The sequence below is a fragment of the Neolamprologus brichardi genome, chromosome 2 (genome assembly GCF_056152115.1).
Source record: "Neolamprologus brichardi isolate AB-2024 chromosome 2, ASM5615211v1, whole genome shotgun sequence".
Taxonomy (NCBI): domain Eukaryota; kingdom Metazoa; phylum Chordata; class Actinopteri; order Cichliformes; family Cichlidae; genus Neolamprologus; species Neolamprologus brichardi.
In genome coordinates this window covers 6,653,567-6,674,231 of record NC_142105.1, presented here as the reverse complement: position 1 = coordinate 6,674,231, position 20,665 = coordinate 6,653,567, and the positions used below count along the sequence as shown (strand labels likewise).

Below are 20,665 nucleotides of genomic sequence, written 5' to 3'. Positions count from 1 at the left end.
TTACACATAAGAATGCATACAAGGAAAAGAGAACAAGGAAATGTGAGCATTTCCCTGTTAAGGTTAGGAGGAAGGAAGATTTATACATATGGGATATATGTACATGGGAACATTTCATTGTATGTTCTTTTTATCTCATATGGTAAAATTATTCTAGCATAACTGTAATCTAAAAGAAGTACTTAAATTTTTTATTAAGCAGTATAAGCTAATTGGTGATAGAAAATGACCAGTCACCAGCAACTTCATACATTCATACAGTCTTACAACATTACTATCTGTGCTAAAGTGCAAAACTAGTTTTCAGTAATGCCCATGCACATCAAAGTCACATCATTCATGAGAACGGATCTGCAGACGTGTCCCAACAGTATATGACACATTAAAGCTTTCTCAAGCTTCCAAGCATGCATGAAGAGGACTTATTCTTGTTGAGTAATATAGGTTGAGTAATACCTCAGCTGTCGTTTTCCTATTACACTTTACACATTTGTTTGTGTGCCCTGGAAATGGTTAAAGGCAAGTAAAATAGCCATGTGAATGGCAGATTTTTGCTGGCATGGGCTGGGTTCACTTGTCCTCTAAGAAGGAAAGGTTACTCCGTGTCAGTGGAAGTGATAACCTTTATCATGCAAAGAAACATTTCTGACCTTAAGGAGTCTCTTCCATGATGAAACTGATGGTACTCACATACTATGTTCTATGCAGTCATCAGATACCAAACCAGAAGAATGGTCCACCATTCTTGCAGTAATTCTAAAGACTTAGAGAATGAATGGCAAGGCACAAGTGTCACTCTGGAGGTACATGGTAACACAACAAATACTTTACTGCAGCTTTTCTTTTCTTTTTATGGAAGAATCCGATTTGAATGCTCCTTTCAGTTCAGATTTATTTTCATATAGCACCAGTTCTCAACAACAGTCATCACAAGGTGGTTACAATAAAAGAATGCTAACAAAATGTTATAACCATGCAGGACAAAGGCAGTTATCTGATTTATTCTATCCCCTGCCTTGTAATTAAAAAGAACAATACGGTCATTCACGTGATCACCAAACCAAAAAGGGTAATGTTTTTATACATTTAAAGTGACCATCACAAAAACAATGGGTTTAAGGAGATGGATCTGTTTCAGTCTGGAACGTCATAATGGTTAATTTCTCCTGTAATATGCAAGGCTGCAATGATTCTTCACTGTATTATGAATATTTTTAACAACCGCAGAGGACTCTTCCATTCTGCAACTGCCCCCTGGGCTGGACTTTTAATATTACTGACCAAAGGCCTCTTTTATTTAGTTCAAACAGCACATTAGACAATGGACATGAGGGAAAAGATCGCAATCTAAATATAAACCCTGCTATCTATCTATCTATCTATCTATCTATCTATCTATCTATCTATCTATCTATCTATCTATCTATCTAGATACACACACAAAAAATAAACAACAACATATAGACTTCAAGCTTTACTATAGCTTTTAGTTTGGATTTGTTTGCCAAGTATTATAACCTATGCTTGTCTCAATCATGTTCAAAAAAACGATAATAGTCTGTCATGTCTTCCTTCCTTTAGTTAGTATTATGTATGTATACGTTATATATCAAGGTTTATTAAAGATAAAACTACCAAATATTCAATCAACGGCGCCATCTCGTGTTCATCCAGATGACCGCTCACCTTGAGTTTTCTCTCCGCTCTAATTTCTATTGGCTCCAGATCACTTGTCCCCCCCCAAGTGACGTTTCATCGTCCTAGTGGCTCTTTCATGTGTCCGTCATACGAGTTTACGGAACTGTATCCACCCACTACAAAGATGGAGGACGATATCTCAGATATGAGCAGACCACAAATGTACTTATTTGGTGAGCTCGCTAATTCTGACAAACCCGATTTTTTTGTTTGCACAATCAGTTTTAACGTCATGTTGTCATGCACAAATAGCCACTGGAGATTCTTAATCGGAAGATAGCTAAACAGCTGGCTAGCCTGCTTACCCCCTCCCACTCGCGCCAATTCAGCTCTTTTGTTAGCTAGCAGAGCATGGCGTGGAGCCACGTAAAGAAGCAAAATGTATATACACCTCTTTATCTGATAAAATGATATGCATGTGCGTATGTTTATTTAAGACGAGCGCAACCCACGGTTGGTTACACGTATTGTTTCCCCCTCAGGTTGCACCTTGAAATCGGACAAACGGGAATTCAAAGTTGACCTAGACGGCGATGAAACGGAGCAGCAGCTGTCACTGAAAGCAGTAAGAATCAGACTTTAGATCGAGTTTGCCTGGTCTTGAAAAAAATTAATTCTTTGACTAATACGGCTATTAACTACGGAAGCCGAGATCGACATTGAGCGCCGTTATTGTTTAATGTTATACTCTCGCGATAAATTGTTATGTGTCTTGTGAATTCGTAATAACATAGTTTGTTTTATCGCGATAAGATATTAATTATCCAGAAATTGGGAAATGCCTTTGTTATGGCACGTGAAGACAAAGGTATAGGCAATAAACAGAGAGAATAATATTACATATAGTATATATATAATTTAAAATACATCCACCCCTAAAAGACATCCACCCCTCAAATTTTCTATAATTCGCTTCCTAAGAGCCAGACTTTCTGGCTCTTTTAAATTATAAAGTGGTCTTGAGCAATATTTCCTCAGGATTTCTGGAGGTCTTTCAAAGCTTTTCTTTGGAAATTCGGTGCTTTCTCACTCATTTGCTGTTCTTTTCCGTTACGAAAAATGGCAAACATAAGAGAATGACATGGTGTATACTGTATCCTTAAAAAGAATTGAGGAAACAGGACATGTGGAGGACCAAAAAAAAGAAGTGGCAGTATGAAAAAACTATTTACAGTCATATCCTTAAGAAACAGGAAATAAATCCAGCAAAGACCTGAAACAGGACCTGAGACATCAGATCTTTCTTCCATTACTAGTTACTAAAATCTTATCAGAAATGTGTAAGTGGAAGGGTGGCTGTCGAAAAGCCATTTTAAAGGAAAGGAGATGGGGAGAAAAGTCTGAGGTATGCCAAAATACACAAGAGCTGGACAGAAAGTGACTGGTAACAGGTCTCATGGAGAAATGAATCCAGATTTAACATTTTTGGTTCAAATTGCCTTGTGTATGTACGGATGAGGTCAGGAGAAAGGGTGAGTGTCGCTATTTCTGAAAAACAGAATGTAGAAAAAAACCTGTCAGATTTTACTCCACTGGCAAGAATCTCCTTGTTAATGGCTTCATTTTTCATCCTGACAATAATCCAGAATACACCCAGTGCAGTAAAAGCATATCTCAATAAAAAAAAAAACACAATGGAAGATTCCAGTCAGTCGTGGTTTGACCTCCCCAGAGCCCAGACCTGGACCTTATTGAAGCAGTGTGGGATCATCTTGACAGAACTGAATAAAAGGCAGCTGACATCCAAAGAAGAGCTTTGAAAGACAAATAAATTGCATGTATTTCAAATATGGACTAAACAGACTTAAACTGGGTGTTTAGCCTAATCAGATGCATGAGGGAAGGCTGCTGGTTGAAGGATCAAAAAATCCCACATTGAAAAAAAACCCCACTCCTTGCACCCTAGCAAAAGTTCCTTACCAGTAGTTTGTGAGCTAGTGAGCAGCGGATCGGAGTTTCAGCTCTATCTTATATTCTCCTGAGAAGATGATTTCTGAAATGTTAACATATTGGATTTTTGGTATTAATTTATATTTATTTATTAATTTATTGTCATGGAGCATTCACAACGTTAGTCTGCTAACCTTACTGATGCAGTAGGCTATTTAAAGATGATAAAACAGGAGTTTAATCAGATTAGCAGTAACATTAACAAGAACAGTTTATGTTTGCACCAAAAAAAAAAAGAGAGACATTTTGCCAGTACATGGAGGTAGTGTTATATAGCACACTGTTATTTTGTTCCAGGTGTGTCTGGGAGCTGAGGCTGAAGATAAGTTCCACATGGTGGAAGTTGAAGGCCTCACTTACGACGGGAAGACGACAAAAGTGCCGCTAGCTGTCCTTAAACCTTCCGTCCTGCCCTCTGTGAGTCAGCACCAACACTGACAGAAGTATTTAAGAGGCTTCTGGTTTAAATTAACTTGTTTTTACGCTCTTCATGCCTAATAAAAAAGAGAACTAAAAAGAAAAGGCATTCTCTCAGAACCATAAATACAAACATTACACTGTGCTGATAAATCTAAACAATTCATAAATCGTTGACAAAATACTTATAATGTCATCTTCCTTCCTGCTATGTTTTTCTCCAGATGAGTTTAGGTGGATTTGAGATTACACCTCCAGTTACCTTCCGTCTCCAGTCTGGTTCTGGACCAGTTTACATAAGCGGGCAACATTTTATTAGTGAGTATTAAAGTTAAGACTCAGGTAACTATTTGCCTCATTGTTAAAATAAAGTAGGCATACCTACTGAAGACCTTGTCAGTGGAAAAATAGCAAGTTGTAAGTCTGACCTTCACGCTCGGTAAAACTATACAGGGTCAAATTTTCCAGCCTGAAAAAAGTCCACATATGACTTTACACTTAATTTCTTGAGTAAGTTTTTCTTCTAAAACAATGTTTTGGGGTAAAATAACATAAAGAAAAGTTGTATGATTGTTTGACAATATGTTGACCAGTGTGTTCGCTCTGTCAGGTGTGAAGGATTCTGATGACGAAGAGGAGGAGAACAATTCGTCGCCGGTAAAGCGGCCTGCAAATCTGCTGGCAGGGAAGAAACCCCCAATGGTAGTTACTGACATTGTCGTATTACATTGCTTTAAATGTTTTATATTTGCACTTATAGTGAAATGAATCATTGTTTACAGAAATTGTTCTCCTGCCGAGTGGTGGCTTACTGCATAGCCTTCTGTTTAATGGTTGTCACGTTTAGTAATTGGTGATAAGATGCTATCGCGGGACGTCAGCATTAAAGTGTACACTGTTACTTATTCTGACACCCCAAATAAGCCTCAAATGTTGTTTTTGACAAAAAGACGATTCATATTTTTTGTAGAAAAAGCTGAAGATGGATTCTGATGATGATGACGATGATGACGATGAAGAAGACAGTGATGAAGATGATGATGAGTATGTTTTTATTCATTTATTTAATTAGCTGAGTTTTCTAAATAATTTTGCATTCTAAAAGATAACATCTTTGTAAACTCATAGTATAAAATCTATTATTTTGTGTGGGGTTTTTTTTTAAATTTTGGGCACAAACATCGAGCAGTGTAGCTTTTAACCAGCTTACTTGCTTCTTGTAGCGATGATGACAGTGATGAAAATGATGTGAAGCCACAGAAGAATGTGGGAAAAGTGCTTCCAAAGGTAAGCTTCATCCGTTTTGTTTTATTACAAATAACAATCAACCTTTAGGTTCTCCATGTTAAAAAATATGAGAGTAGGTTTGAGGTACAATCAAATATGGAGGAAATATGGTCACATAAAAACATTTGTGTATCATGGAGTTTGTGATAAATGCAGTTTGGATTTGTAATCATGTGGGTGGTCTATGGAGCTTGGAAAGAAAGTGACTGGAAGTTTCTTGAAGACATTTCTCCTCTCATCTGAGGAGCTTCCAAGCTGCTTAGACTAACTTGACCTGGATGACTGAGAACCTACACAGACATATCATGTGCCTGCTTTCTGCATCTTTGATTTAGGTAGCACCCTTTGCTAAATTAAACAGAATATTTCCAGTAGTGAGTGTGTCAAAAGTGGGCAGTCCCTTGCTTTGTGCTACATGTGAGAAAGGATAATCTGACCTGATTCTCACCATATTTTTTAAAGTTTGTGCGTTAAACAGCTTTAGAAAAGCAGAAATCACCTATTTGCTTCATCAAACTCCATTAATCTCTGTCTGACTTGACGTTAATAAACCTTCATTTGTTTATAAAAATGCTGCACACCAACTGGCCCACTGAAAGAGTGTTATTGGAACTCTAGTGGCACCAGATGAAGCCTGGATTATACTAGGTTGTGGACACGGACAGCTGGAGACTCAGTGGCCGAGTACTGATTCCTGTGATGCTTCTTTGAAGTCTGCCGCCTCGAGCGTCACCAGGACCCGAGTGGACTCGTACATGCAGAAAGTATCATTTCTGTTTAACCCCAGTCATACAGCTTAAAGGAGAGAAACATACGATTCTGTCCTTGCTCATTTAAGTATTAACGTTAGTGTCATTGTAAATAAATAAAGAGGACTGTTTACATTTCATAACCATTTATGGTAGTATGTTTGGGAAACGTTGCTACAAAATTAATATGAACCAGTGCTCATCAGAGCATCAGAATTTAGTTGTTTTTCTAACCCTAAGAACATAATGAGCAGTTAAATTGGAATATCTCTGAATATTAATAAAAATTGTTTAACTTTTTAGAGCTTCTGTCCAGAAAAAACTTTTTATTTACAACTTTTTAGTTAAAGAAAACAACAATAAAAAGCTAACAAAGAGATGCCATCACCATCAGTGTCTCGAATTTTGCTATTTAAATCACATTGAACCAAACTTTTATCATGTAATGTACTGTGATGACTGTTGCCCTTTAAGCTTGGTAAAAAACACAAGCAGATCATTGCGGATCTTCGTAGTTCTCAGTACCTGAGAGGAAACTGCCATGATCAAACTACTTTTCCATACACAGCGTTTTTCATTGCTTTGTTGCGGTCATAATTACAGAGAAGAAGGGCAAGTCCATTTTGTTTATTTCCACTCACAGTGAATTCAGTTGTTTATTGCTTTCTTTGCTTTCTTGCTTTCTTTTCTATGAGCTTTTTAAGGCACTTGATAGATTAGTAGAGCTAGAGCAATTCTCAGGGTGCTGTTACCCCCATTTGAGAAGCTACTATCTGATAGGCTCGGATAATTTGTATTTGACAAAATTCATTAGATGCAAGGACATATTTTTCCAGCCTGTCTTTGAGAGCTGTGGATATTTCTTGCGTTTCAGTAACTCTGATTCTTTGTTGTCCACTAGATGTCAGGGCAGCCATTAGCGTCCCCTTAATGTTTGTTTGTGTGTGCGTGTGTGTCTAGAAAGAATTTCTCTAACCCTTTTTTTAAACCACATAATTTAAACTTCCACTCACTGTATGCTACAGTAGCATTTCATTTTAGCGGGCCCTCCCCATTCGTGCACTCGCTGACCGTCCACCTCTTTGTATGAGACAAAACATGGAACTTTTTCATCCTGTTCGCTCAAGTACCCACCTGTTTTCCTAGAGTAAAACACAGGGTCTGTGTGGTGTAATGATCGGATTTCTCCTCTGTAATCTGCTTGAATTCTCACCGTCTCACCAGCAAGACAACAGTATGTTATGCTGTGCGTAAGCAGACACACACACACCTATATAAAGGGATAGATACACTTTAGTAGACATGCACATTTGAACATATAAGTACATATAATCTCTAGCGTAAATGCACAAAGTCTGCAAACATATGCACTTCATACTGGTAGTGCATAAGCAGAGAACTGCACTCTACATACTGTTTCTCACCCATGCGTGCTCACACGCACATGCACTTCAGTTATGGGAAACATCTTCAACCATTTTTCTGAAACACTGCATATCTTTGTCCCTCTGTCATCCCACTGTTAATATGATTGCTCCTTTTTATCGTTTCTCATGCCATTTCAGCTTTGCACCTGGGTTTTGCCTTTGAACACTTGTTTTGCATGTTACCACAATCGCTTGCAAGTGTGTGGGTGCGTGTGTGTGTATCTGCCTCATTTTTACGTCGGTGTCTGTTTGTGATTTCGTTCTTCTATTTTTTTTTAAAAGCACGCTATCCAAGTGCAAACTCTGCCAGGCAAAAGATCAAAGCAGGGCAGATGCGCATACCTGCGACGTGAGCGCCGATCCTTCCCTCAGGGTCAGATGACAGCTGAGCATTTCTGTCACCTGTTGATTTATTCTGTTGTCTTCTCTTCCAATTCCTCCTGCACCCCACACCCCATTCCTTCCATGACCTTAATCCTTTTTTTCACCCTTCATCTCTTTAGCTCAATAGCTACCCTGTCTCATTCTTTAATAATGAAAGCACAAAGCTTTGGGGAAGTAGGGCTGGGAACAATTATTATCCCTTTTTTTTTGACTGCTAATTCAGCTGTGTTTCAAGCTATATTTTGCTTTCTTTTTCTTGTCAAGCCTCCATACTGTACTGAATAGGACCCAAAATATCTCAGACATATTCAGTATCAAAATTGAATCAAATCCTTTTTCATATGAATCTACATTTCTTGTTATTATTTGATCATGTATTTTTGATGAACAGGTAATCAGATTATTATGCTGTTCTTGTGTAGATTAGTATCGTCATGGGATCTCACGTGTTTTAAATAATTACACACTACTTTTGTGTTTCTTGCAACAGATTTGTACAGGGTTAATAAATGTTCTTTACTCAAATTTACTGGACAGCAAATGGCCTATTGATTGGAAGATTTCGTGCTCTCTCTAAACACTTAATATCATTATTAATGGACTGTAATAACTGTTGAGCCTGTTGAAAGACTGGAAAATGTTCCTTACCACAAGCTGACACGCGTGTCACTCATCTCATCATCCTTCAAGAGTTGGTCTTTGGTTTCCTCTTTCTGTGAATGGGTCTTAGTGCTTTGTAGCAACATGAGCGCTCTAAAGTTGCACCCAGAATACCTTCATAACTCCTGAGTTGGAAAGAGATGGTAGAAAGGTGTGAAGAAAACAAAAAAACAATGGAAAAACAAGAGTTTCCGAGGTCATCCACCTGCTGACATATTACAGAATCTCTGTGTTTGGGTAGATGTGGTAGATATTTTTGATTAAACTTTAAAAATTACAAGAGTTGCAGGTTTGCATTGGTCGTAAAGTCCTTTTTGACTGGGTACCTACTAGAGATGGCACGATACCACTTTTTTATGACCGATACGATACCGATATCATAAATTTGGATATCTGCCGATACCGATATAAATCCGATATAGTGTGTTTTTTAATCAATAAAACTGTTTTTTAATATCTTGCTGCATTTTGTATAAGTTCATACTCAAGTTTAAATAAACAGCAACTCTAAAGCTATTCTGTTATACCTGTATGTAAAAAATACACTGCACCCAAAATATTTCATAGTTCAGCAAAACTGATCAATCTAATAAACTTAAACCTGCACCATCCTCCCTATTCTGGTATTTTAAAGAGTACTTAGCAGAAATATTAAGCAACCTAACTAATAGGATTGCAAACTCCCAGCAAAAACAATAGGGAACCCCCCACCCTCCACCTCATGATGCTTAATCGACGTAATCAACTTTAATTTGATGCAGCGTGGAAAAAAAATGCACAGAAATAAATTATTTTTCAAGAATAATTAAATAGATTCAACATCTTTCTTCAACAGAACTGCAGACTGCACAGATGGTACCTTCCCAAAGGAAAACGTACTATAGCTTACTAGGGTATATTAGACTTAACAGTTACTATATACAGTAATGGACTTCTATACAGTTTACATCAGATAAAAACTTTGGGTGTAAGATTCAGATAATTATTTATTAAAAGCTCGACATTTTAAATGAGAATTAGAAAGAAAAGTATGTCTTTGTGCCCCCTTTTCCCTGTTCATGCCCTATCAGCCCCCCTGGCTAAACTTTGCTAGATCCGCCCCTGCACAGTTACAGCCGTCAGCTACGTAGAAAAGGATCCTGGTGTAGAAAGTAATATTAAATACATTCTAACAACAGCTTATCAGGGTTAAACGTGCTTCTGTTGTTCAGCTGCTGGTTTCCTCTTTCTGGTGCAAAGTGGGCCAAAAACAAAGAAGAGAGACGGACTCACAACAGAAAAGCTGATCAGCTGATCATTAATCAGTTTCACGATTGAAGTAGCAGCAAGAAGAGGCAGTCGCTCCATATATCGGTTGTTAAGCTTAACGTGGGAATGCAAACATTCAGATGAACTTCCACACTTGCTTTACTTCTCTCTGGGATAACTTCCTCGGAGATGAAATGCTGGTTTGGTAGCGAGGCTACAAATACACACAGCCGCTCTATCACGTGATGCATACTGCTCCGATGTGCTACGGTTATGAGGCGAGTTACGCCATGTCGCAAGTTTTGTGAGGTGCTTTTTTGATATTTAATGGATCGATTACATTTTTTATTTCTCTCCGATATCCGATCCAGTAATTTGGGTCAGTATCGGACCGATACCGATACGTAATATCGGATTGGTCCATCTCTAGTACCTACATAACCCTAACCCTTGGTATAATCGTTGTGCTCATCCTAATCTCATTCAAATTTCCCCACAATTTGTCTCCACAATTTGTCTGAAATACCCCCAACATTTTTGGGGGTATTTCAGAGGTCAGGAGATTCAGATGGTTGGTGTAATATAACCATATAAAACAGAAAAATTAGATACATATGTTGATGTACAGATTCTGTTTGGTAGACTCAGATGCATCCATGGTGATGTTTAGTTTATCTTGATTGAATTTTGTCCTTCAGGAATTAAGGCTTTGAAACCTCACTGTTACTTCCAGCATCTTATATTGCAGGCGTTGCTGTAGGATATTACATGCGTGATTGCATTGTAGCATTTGTGTCAACACAGGCAATTACACTTCTAGTCCATTCCAAGGTGAATACCAGTGATTGCAAGAAAGGATTTGCTGCTTAGGAAATTCAGGTACTTGCCAGCTTTTCCAAGGTAATTACACATGTGACTGAGAGCAATCAAGACCTGACGGGAAGGAATCCAGTGCAACAATTACAGGTTGTCTGGGTACTAAGTACCTGATCAATGAGAAATCACTAATTAAGTGTAGTCCTTCCTCTGCAGTTTAGGTAGCGCTATTAAAGGTATGCTTTTAACGTAGATGGCAAAGGAAGGCAATTGTTTTGCTGTCATATCTAATTAGCTGCATCACCTTATAACTGATGCTATTTCTTTTCTCTTTTTTTGGTTTAGGTTTAGGTTTTAGGAGAAAATATTGTGACAAGTCATGGCAAAACAAGAAATGGAGTTACTGCAAATGAGGATAATGTTTTGTCACTTGCCATTTATTATTTATCGGCTATAAAAGGGGGCATTGCGTTTAGCAAGAACATCAGTGGGATACAGATTTTTAGAGGGTTAGGAAATTGTAAATGGCCAGCAGTCTAAACTGAGCCACATGTGTTGCATTGAATATTTAGTTAGTTGAGTTGAGAACACGAGGGCAGGCTTCATTGAGTTGTCAGCAATGAACAACAGCAGTTAAGTAACTTTAGTCTGTCACTTTTGGTTTTGTTTAGCGTGATTAACTGCCACTAGCTGTTTTCACACATAAATTCTAAAAATGATCCAAACTTGAATTTTCTCATTTACAGCACACAGCAGAAATCTGATTCAGAGACAGGATGTGTCCTGGGTAGAAAACAACATCCCCTGCACATTATTTTGAAAGGGTGTGCCCTAGGTAGAATGTGTAAGATGCATGATGCCCCCTCAGTCGCTCTGAATTTACTAGACAATTACCAGCGCTATTTCCGTGTGGACATAGTCTTTGTACAAAGGAGCTGATAGGTTAAAAAGTTTTACATGTTCCAAACAATATCTCTGTCAGATAGTATGAAGGAAAGCTCAGGGCTGTAGTGCATGCATTAAGAAAGTATTAACATCTTTATGAATTTCAGGAACCCGGTGTGGTGAATTGAGCTGTTTAAACACATTTCTATGAAGCTCTGAGATATCTTACTGGGAATGTTGTTCATTTCCTCAGATCCCGGAGTCCTCACCTAAGAAGCCCGACAAGACTCCAGTAAAACAAAATGGCCCTGCAGGAAAAGCCTCAGGATCAGCTGTCAAACCACAGATTAAGGTATGCCCAAAAGATTTCCGAAGTAAATCTTTGTTTACCTGTGGTTGGCTTGTGGGTATTTAAAATACCCAGTTGTTAACCGTTGTACTCGAGATCAAAAGTGTTTAAGAAAATGTGTAACATTGCAATTTTTAAAGGAATTTTTTTATTATGTCACTAGTTACAGCAGGGTAAAGTCAAAGCCAGTAGTTGTATTTGTAAAGAAATGTGTCATGTTAGGCATAGAAACAAGTATACAAACAATAGATGATGAAAAGTTTTACAGAAGAGTGGATAAACAAGTATACAATTACATAATGTGTTACAGAAGGTCAGGGAACTTTGCTAAATTGGTTGTTTGCATTTACTGCCATTATCAATTTAAAAAAATGCAGGCTCACCAAATGGAGGGGAAAAGACACACAAAAAACTTGGAGAGCCTTCCCATTCCAAAGCCAAGGAATGTGATAAATGCATGGTGCAATTAGTCCAACCTGATAGTTAATTTCTTCGATGGAATGTCTCGGACAGCCACTTCTGAAAACCTAAAGCTTGAACTCTGCCTGTCTTTAAGCAAACACACCTGACCTCTAAACGGGTTTCCTGGGGCAAGGTTTAAACCTGCGACCCTTTAGCTTGACCTCGCCATCTTAAGTTGCAGCCACCTTTGATGCCCCTCACCCCTCTGTAGCTCGCGCACACTTTAAGAAAAACAAATTGTCAAGCTTCTCTGCAGGTTTACATACTTCTTAAAGCGCGTTACTGTGAAAGAAAATACTTGGACAGAAACTCGGCTCAGATAAGGTGTTATGTGTCGGCATGCGAACGTTGTCTGTTTGTAGGATAGAAACATGACTTGCGCTCACTTACGCAGACAGGGCGCGTGAGAAGATTATCGTTTCTCGTCTGACATCTTGATGGAAAGCTTTGTGATTTTTCTTTTTTGTCATGTTAAACACTAAGCCACGGGATTACCGAACCCCTGAAGGTGTAGTGCCCTGAAGGGCATGCTGTATGGGTGAGCGCAGCTTATAATGCAGTAGTTGTTGTCCAGACATAACACAGCGACTCTTGAAATGCTCTTGGGGATTAGCCAATGGGCGACTAAATCGCCCCAAACCAACCTGCTGGTTTAACTTTCTTGCCTGTGGTGCTTTGAATGCTTCCATCCCCTCTCAGCTTCTTCACAACTGTTCTCTCTCCACCACCTCTTCACACCCCTCACTTCCTGGACACACCTTCTCCCAATTGCTCTCATTACCAGTGTTTGATGTCTGGTGCAGCTTGCGCTTCCAGATGCCCCTGAGGAGCGAGGAAGCGGGTGTGGGTGTCTGTTTTTTTCGTTCCTAAATGCAGGTGACTGGTCATTAGATTGGCTTGTCAGATCTGTTGCCAGTACCACGGTTCTCACCTCTCACGGCCCAGCGTGTAGCTGCACCTTCTTGTGTAACAGGCTCGACATGAGAACCAGCTAACTCGACTTGCGCTGATCTGAAGTAACTTTATCTTGCAGCTGGTGTCGTTTGATTGATGGGTTTGGCGAAGCCGATGCCTTCGAGCACACGTCAGAGTCGTAAAGTTGTTAACTACTTCACTCAGCCTTATCCCACAAGTGTTTGAGTCATTGTTTTAGCGACTGATTGGCATGTGTTACAGCAGGTGCATATCTTGTAAGTGCTTTAATGTCTTTTGTCAATCTGTCATTTTACCATTTGGACTCAAAGATAGACCAAAAGATCAACTCATTAAAGTACCTGTACATACAGAGGCTTTATAGGATGAGAGTCACGGTTTTTCCGTGTGACCTGACATTTTCCCCCTACTTGTGCCTCCAAGGTTTTCATTCCAGCAAAATGACAATTACTATCCCTGAACAGCCTTGATGAGCAAAAATGTCACAACCATGTATTTGCACTGGTTCGAAGATGAGAGATTACATCAAATGATAGTGTGCTTGTGATTAAGTTCCATGTCTCATGGCATCTGTAATCAGTGTCTGGGCCAGATGAAAAAGCTTGTTGGCTTTGTGTGTTTATCAGCTGTTTCAGGTCCACAGCTGTCCCTTGGAAGTGGAGAGCTGCCTGTAAATAATAAACGTGTAGTGCATTTGTTTGGCTAGGAGCCAGAAAAAAGGCCATTTTCTTAGTGTGGTATGTGTGTGCCAAGGTTTTGTTCATTTTATACCTTTTAATCTCTGCTATTAAAAAAGAACCTGATCTCTCAGAGGCAGGGACAGGGCATTGTGGCTACACGTGTACGACTAATTGCAACATTTTGGGTCTGGTATTTGGAAGATGATAGCTTCTCCTGGAAGGCCTGTTAAACTTAGGTTATGCATGGCAAGACATTACATATATTATGTTATGCAGTTATTGTTCTTTTTTGCAATCAGCACATTTTGACTCAGTATCTAAAATTAAAGATACATATAATGACCACTAGTTCCAGTAGGAATGACACTACAAACATAGTGATTTCTATGTCTTTGTTAACTAGTGAGCTGCTAGATGTCACCATGAAATAGTATAGTGTCGTAATGCAGGCACACAGACATACAGTTGGTTGACTATAGAGTGGGTATAGAGTTTCTCTGTACATCTATACACTGTCATCTTTCCGATGTGTCTCTGGCTATCAATGAAACCCTGCAATTTCGCTGAATTCCACACTCCGCTTTGCATGTAGGGGCAAGCTCCATGGCTTGCATAACATGCAGTAACAGAGTATGGTGTATGTGTGTTTTTGTTGTGTCACATTCAGACACTTGCTAATTGAGGACCTGAGTCGTTGGCTGCCCAGGTCTGGACACACCTATTGGCCTACTAGTTCAGTGCTCGCACTTCTCTTCCTCAGAAACACAGCAAAGTCTTTGTGTTTTGAAATAAAACATTTGTGTTGCAAATCTGGTGATAGTATTGTTTTTTTAATCCTGACCATTGGTAGTAAATACAGTACTGTGCAAAATTCTTGAGCTGCACATAATTTCTTTATATTTTGAGCGGCAGAAAGCAAACTCTGTTTTTACCTGATATACTGTATTTCCATTTATGTTTACATGTTTCAATAAATCACTGCACCTGTTTTCCATTTTCCAAAGAAAATATACAGAAATGAGTGGCTGCGTTTTGCCCAGACAGTACTATCTGTTGAAAAGAAAATCTGTCGCTTTATTTGTGCAAATCAATAATTTGATATTCAGTAGAAATCTTTTACTGACAGCAGCCATAAAAGCTAAAGTTGCACTTTTTTTCTTTTGAATTCAGTGTTTGAGAAACTTTTCTTCAATGAAAAACACTTGACAAACAACCTGAATTGCTCATTGGAGAGTCAGGGCTTGCCCTCTCCTGCTTGCAGACAATCAAAACATAATTTGTACCTGATGTATTTGTTAAAAAAAGGATGATGGTGTAATAAGGTTAGAATTTGTTGTCCTCTCCAATTCTTTTATCCCCTTCCAGCTGGTTGCCCACGCCAAGGCTTTAAACACAGACCAAGACTAAGTGGGTCACGACAGGGCTTTTGCCCACACTGGCCTGTTGGTCAACAGATTAATTAATCAGCAGCATGCTAAATTTAGCAACTGTGTGTTTGGTTCATTTTAGCAAAATAATACTGATGGCAAGAACTGAGCTTGTGTTAACGATGAAATGCTGTGGCATAATCGGAAGCCATCATTTTATCTATAGCTCTGTAAATTTCTAGTATCTTATCTAGCTGATGTACGTTTCCAGATACCTGCTCCGGGAAAAGACAAACAACAGCCCGGCCCATCTAAATCTCTGCCTGAGATTAAGAGCAAGTTGTCAACTGCAGCCAAGGAGGTAAGGCTGCTGTTTTTTTTATTTGTTTTTAAATGATCCTTCATAATTTAATGACAGTTAAGATTATGATGATTTAATGGTCCTTTTCTTCAGGGAAAGCCACTTCCAAAGACAGAGCCGAAGTTTGAGAATTACTTGAGAAGTGCTTTTAAAATCTCAGACAAACAAGTAAGTAATCTTTGTACAGTGTTGTGAGAGCTTTTTGCTTATGTAAATTATTAAAGCGGACCTGTTGTGCTTATTTCCAACTTCATGTATATCTTTTTGGGCCCTGCTAGAATAGTTTTTCATCCCGCACAGTTCAAAATAATCTTTATCCAATATGTTGGAGCCCCTTTAGCTTCCATTTAAGCCAGCGTTTGTCCGATTGGCTGTCCCTTGTAAATAAAAGCTTTGAATAGCAGGTGAGAGAGGCCTGTGCTCACACCAGATATATGCCTGAGATGAGCATAATAAGGGGTGTGTATATGTGCTCCCTTTAAGTTTGTACATTTTTATCCCATGTGCAGTTCTCATCAATTTTCTGCTGTTCTGCAGTCTGTGTAATCTGTCTCGTAAACGCTCACTCGAGAGTGGCTGTTTTCCGCCAGGTTTCTAGAAATACTCCTTCAGATGTAGAGTGTTAGCAGTCGCATTTATGCCCAAACTCGTTTTATCTGTAAGAGCTCATTGCCGTGATGTATAACCGGGCATACGTTATTCTTCCTCTCACTGTCCTCATACCTTATTCTGTTCAGTTTGCCTCAAATGTTTCTCCAGCACAGTGTGTACTCTTTGAATTATATTCACACTGTTTCGGTGGGCTCTTGCGAGATGGATTTGGGAGTACACCTGCCAAGGCAAACTCTTTCACGGTGATTTAATGGAAGTGTGTCTTTTGTAGCCCTAATGAAGCGACTGGTGGTATGTGCGTGGTACCAGCCTTTTTCGCTTTCAAGGCCTTTGACCAAATGCAAGCCTTAAATCTTTTCTAATGCGGCTTCTGTCGTTTCAGAAGAAAAACAACATCCCCTGCACATTATTTTGCAAAGCATGAATTAATCACCCTTAAACCCTTAGATGATCACTGCAGACTTAATGATTCTGGGCAGTGTGTCAGATAGTGAAGTTGTGTTTTCTGTATTAAGGCATCTGTTAGATGGCGATCACTTGAACCGAGCTATTTGAACATTCATATGTGATTGCTTTGCAGTGTTTAAATAATAACTGTACAGTTATGAGAGCAGGTGAAAGCTCTTTAGAGCGGCACATGGGTTGGGTGGACAAGGGAAAGAGTGGGGGTGGAGTTGGGTCAGGGAGAGCTTGTTGATCCCACTGTGTAGAAACATCTGTGGAAGTGCTTTGGTTTCATCAGCCAAGGCTGAGATCTGTCAGACCTGGAGCACCTAGTCATATACTCTGGTATGTAATGCTGCCCCCACCCAGCCCCTCGTTGTTCCCCCAACAGCCCCATCCAAATTCAGTGTTCCCACAGCCGAGACGCACAAAAGCATGTTGTAGTAAAAGTGAGTCATGTGTCTCATGCTGTGTAGCACTTCATTTAGATAATTTGTAATTTTTCTCTTTCTTTTCTTGTTTCTTATTTTGGTGTTATCCCTCTTTTCCCTCTCCTTCCACAGGTGGTCAAGGATCTTTGGAGTTTTGTGCAAACACTGAAGACTGAGAAGAAGTAACATACACATACATTAAAGCATTTGTACATTTGCATCCTATAAGGCATTTAAAGGCACAGTCGGCTAGATTTCCTAATCGGTCTCCTTCTTTCAGCCCTGTGAAGGACTATGATCAGATGAAAATGGACTGAGTGCTGAAATATGGTAAAGCCATCAATGCATAGATTTAGGTTTCAATGTTTTTCTTCTTCGTTTTTTCCTAGACTGAAAGGACTTTATTGAGTTGGTTCTTTCACAGACTCGATTCATGTTTAGCAGACTGTAGATTTGCTGCAAGGGGAAGCTGCGTGCATCACAATGGGCGGGGTCTGTGTTGCTACTACAGGAAAGGAAAAGTTTCTAAAATTTATACTACCTGTAGATTTATGTAGCTCCTGTGTATCACTGAATATGATCATTATTAGTTAACAATAAATCTTATACTTGAAGTATTCAAAACCAAAAACAGGTCAAACTTAGAACCTAACCTAGTTAGTAGTTGCTAGTTCTTTCGTACGCCCTGTTGGCAAAACAGTATTATTTTTATACCAGCAGAAGGACTCACTAACACAAATGTGCTTGACAAAAAGTAAACAAAATTTTAAAACTGTTGAAACGCTGCCTGCAGGTGGTGTAAGTGTCACAATACAGAAGCTATTCCTTTCCTTGCCTGTAGGTGGTGATATCCTCATTGAACGTCCCACTTTCTTCAAATACTGAAGAAGATGCAGGTCACATTGAAACAGCATCTGGGTGGAAATGTGTGAAATTGGTTGATTAGCATCTGTTTATCATATTCAGTCATTATTGCAAGAGGAGGTTATGCAGAATGTGCCTTTAAATACAGTCCTGATCAAACGTTTAACACCACCTGAAAAATGGCCAAAAATCATACTTTGCCTGGTTGGATCTTAACAAGGTTCCAAGTAGAGCTTCAACTTTTTGCGCATGCAATTTATTGAAAACAACACTTAAACTGAAACAGTCTGTTTTACAGCGTTGTTTTCAATAAATTGCATGCTCCAAAAAATGTTTTGTCTTGCTCCCATTTCTTCTTACACGTTGAAGCTCTGTTTGCAACCTTGTTAAGATTCAACCATGTAAAATCAGATTTTTTTTGTTGTTGCCATTTTTCAAGTGGTCTTAAACTTTTGACTGGGGAATGTATCTCTACTGTAAACTGAGATAAACCTGTTTTGTGTGAATTTGAGCAGCGCATATGTAAATGGTGAAGACAGCTAATAAAAGAGGACCGTTTGACAGCTGAAAAATTGAATCAGTTAGTGACAATAAAAGTTGTTATTTATTTCAGCTTTGAAGAAAAAACATTTCCGCTTACAGACTTACAGATTGTACATGCGTTTTTTTGAATACCGTATCGTTTTAGTCAAACCACAATCAGTCATTATAATATAATACAATACAATTATATTTTTTTAACAGCTTGGCCAGCAAAACCAATAAATATGTTTCTCCCAGCAAAAATTAAGCAAACAGACAAAAAGATGTCACAAAAATAAATGCATTAAAAAACAATTTTTGCAGAGTAAAATTATCACAGATCCCCGTTGTGTATTTATGTCCACAACATGAACAACTCTCATTAAAATACTTACAACGCAGGTGCTCTGACTAAAATGTTTTTGTTTATTGTATATTTCATATAAAATCAAAACAGATTGCTAACTCCAGGAGTATATTGGCCCTAATGCTGTTTTGCATTATATTTGAATGTACTGTAATGCATCAGAAAACATTACAAACGTATTAATAATATTAGTACAGTATGATGTATCAGAGAATTACATCAGAGTAGCATGTCATCACCTTAAAAAAATTTAAGAACTTATATCTGTAATTGTTTGCAGTCATATATCAGTCCTCTGATGACAACAAACTCTCGTTCATGCTGAGCTTATGATGTGTTTCTATTCTCATTTAATATCAAAATGTTCCACATCTTAAACCAATTAAATTGATATGCTCAAACTCTGCATTATCTAGAAAGCGTTTTTGCTATAAAATGTATTACTTCAATTTTAATAATGGAAGTTGGCCCTGTAATTTACCCAAATGTAATTAATAATTGTTAGTGATGTCTTCTTTACACTGAGGTTTCAGTAGCAGCAGGTTGCCAGGCCCAGTCTTTTGTCCTTTTGCTTTGCACGTGTTTGAGTGATTTCTTTTTTAATACTTCTGTCATATCAGTCCTAATGAACATTGTGTTGTGTAAAAATATTTCTTGCTTTTATTTACAAGACTGGCAGCTCGACAATTGCAGTTTAGGTTTTATCCTGCCCTTTCTAATCATTTCTTTTACAGCTTTGAGCTGTTTTCTTAGTCTTTGTTTCACATATTGTGTTCTAGTAAAAAAAAAATCTTCAACCTTTTTAAAATGTCTGGAATATTGTTCTGATTGTTGTTGATCTTTCGTTTTACACACGATGTGTGTAAGTTTGTCATATTTTGGGCAACGGTGAAGCCAGGACCTTAAACAAGTCCAAGTGCGAAAAAGTGATTGTTATTTGTAACAAGCTGACGCATGTTTAAGGCTCATTATTTTTAAATATTTTTTGTAATCACAAACATCTGGTTTAATTTGGCTGTAAAAAATGTAAGGGATAATAGGAGCAAACTCTTTGTAACGGAGCTGTTTTTCATTTTTTGGCAGTACATGATGAGCAGGTGATGCATGTATCGCTTTACTGAGTGAGCTTTGTCCCAAACCATGTAATGGCACTTCACTGAATTTAGTTCACCATCCAAATGGTTGTCTTTTTTTTCCTGTGACATAAAATACAAACTGTAAGCTAGTACCCATCTTCAGTTTGACTGGATGACAAAACAAAGCCACATGAAATTTTAATTTACTGTGTGATGTAGTCAAGTATAAATTGTAATTAGGTAGCTTGGCTGACCCATTGTGTGTTAAAATAAAATGCATTGTGTCCATTTACTACATCAAACTTAGTTTATTGTTAATGGTTTGTTGAGAGGAACATGTGCGTCCTTTTTTTGTACTTATCTGTAACATTTACCTGAATAAAATAAATTCTAGTAAGTCTTTGACTTACATTCTGCCCTCTTTACTGTAGACAACACCATTTGTCAGTGTGATTATAGTCACATTTGTAACTATGTGACTGAAGTGGCAACTTTCAGCTGTAATTAAGTGGGTTTAATTAAAAAAAAAAATCATGCACCAGCAGTTTCGGAATTACAGACATTTTTATACAGTCTCCTTTTCAGGGGCTCAGAATTAATTTGATTGTTGAATAATGAGCAGTTTGATGGGCAGGTGAGGCCTGTTCCATTGTTATTTCATGACAAATTAAGCAGA

At 38.4% G+C, this 20,665-nt stretch overlaps 1 protein-coding gene across 2 annotated transcripts; it reads left to right on the top strand.

The window, feature by feature from the left end:
* The first annotated feature begins 1,774 nt into the window (after positions 1-1,774).
* On the top strand, positions 1,775-20,386 carry npm1b (nucleophosmin 1b). 2 transcript variants are annotated; one of them, XM_006798893.3, is made up of 11 exons: positions 1,775-1,871; positions 2,181-2,263; positions 3,946-4,065; positions 4,290-4,383; positions 4,676-4,767; positions 5,036-5,109; positions 5,289-5,352; positions 11,775-11,873; positions 15,584-15,673; positions 15,767-15,841; positions 17,293-20,386. In XM_006798893.3, the coding sequence occupies exons 1-11, from the start codon at positions 1,775-1,777 to the stop codon at positions 17,344-17,346; spliced, it is 942 nt and encodes a 313-aa protein (XP_006798956.3). In that variant the 3' UTR covers positions 17,347-20,386. The 2 variants fall into 2 exon arrangements, with proteins under 2 accessions (XP_006798956.3, XP_087702893.1); XM_087846767.1 differs by having other exon boundaries at positions 1,789-1,871; positions 5,036-5,077; positions 5,299-5,352.
* Positions 20,387-20,665: the final 279 nt, after the last annotated feature.

Excerpts from the sequence above, each read along its gene's own strand:
- npm1b (XM_006798893.3), top strand. The coding sequence starts at position 1,775 with ATGTGTCCGTCATACGAGTTTACGGAACTGTATCCACCCACTACAAAG. Across the intron at positions 4,066-4,289 it reads AACCTTCCGTCCTGCCCTCT|ATGAGTTTAGGTGGATTTGA; the intron begins GTGAGTCAGCAC and ends GTTTTTCTCCAG. Across the intron at positions 5,110-5,288 it reads AGTGATGAAGATGATGATGA|CGATGATGACAGTGATGAAA; the intron begins GTATGTTTTTAT and ends TGCTTCTTGTAG.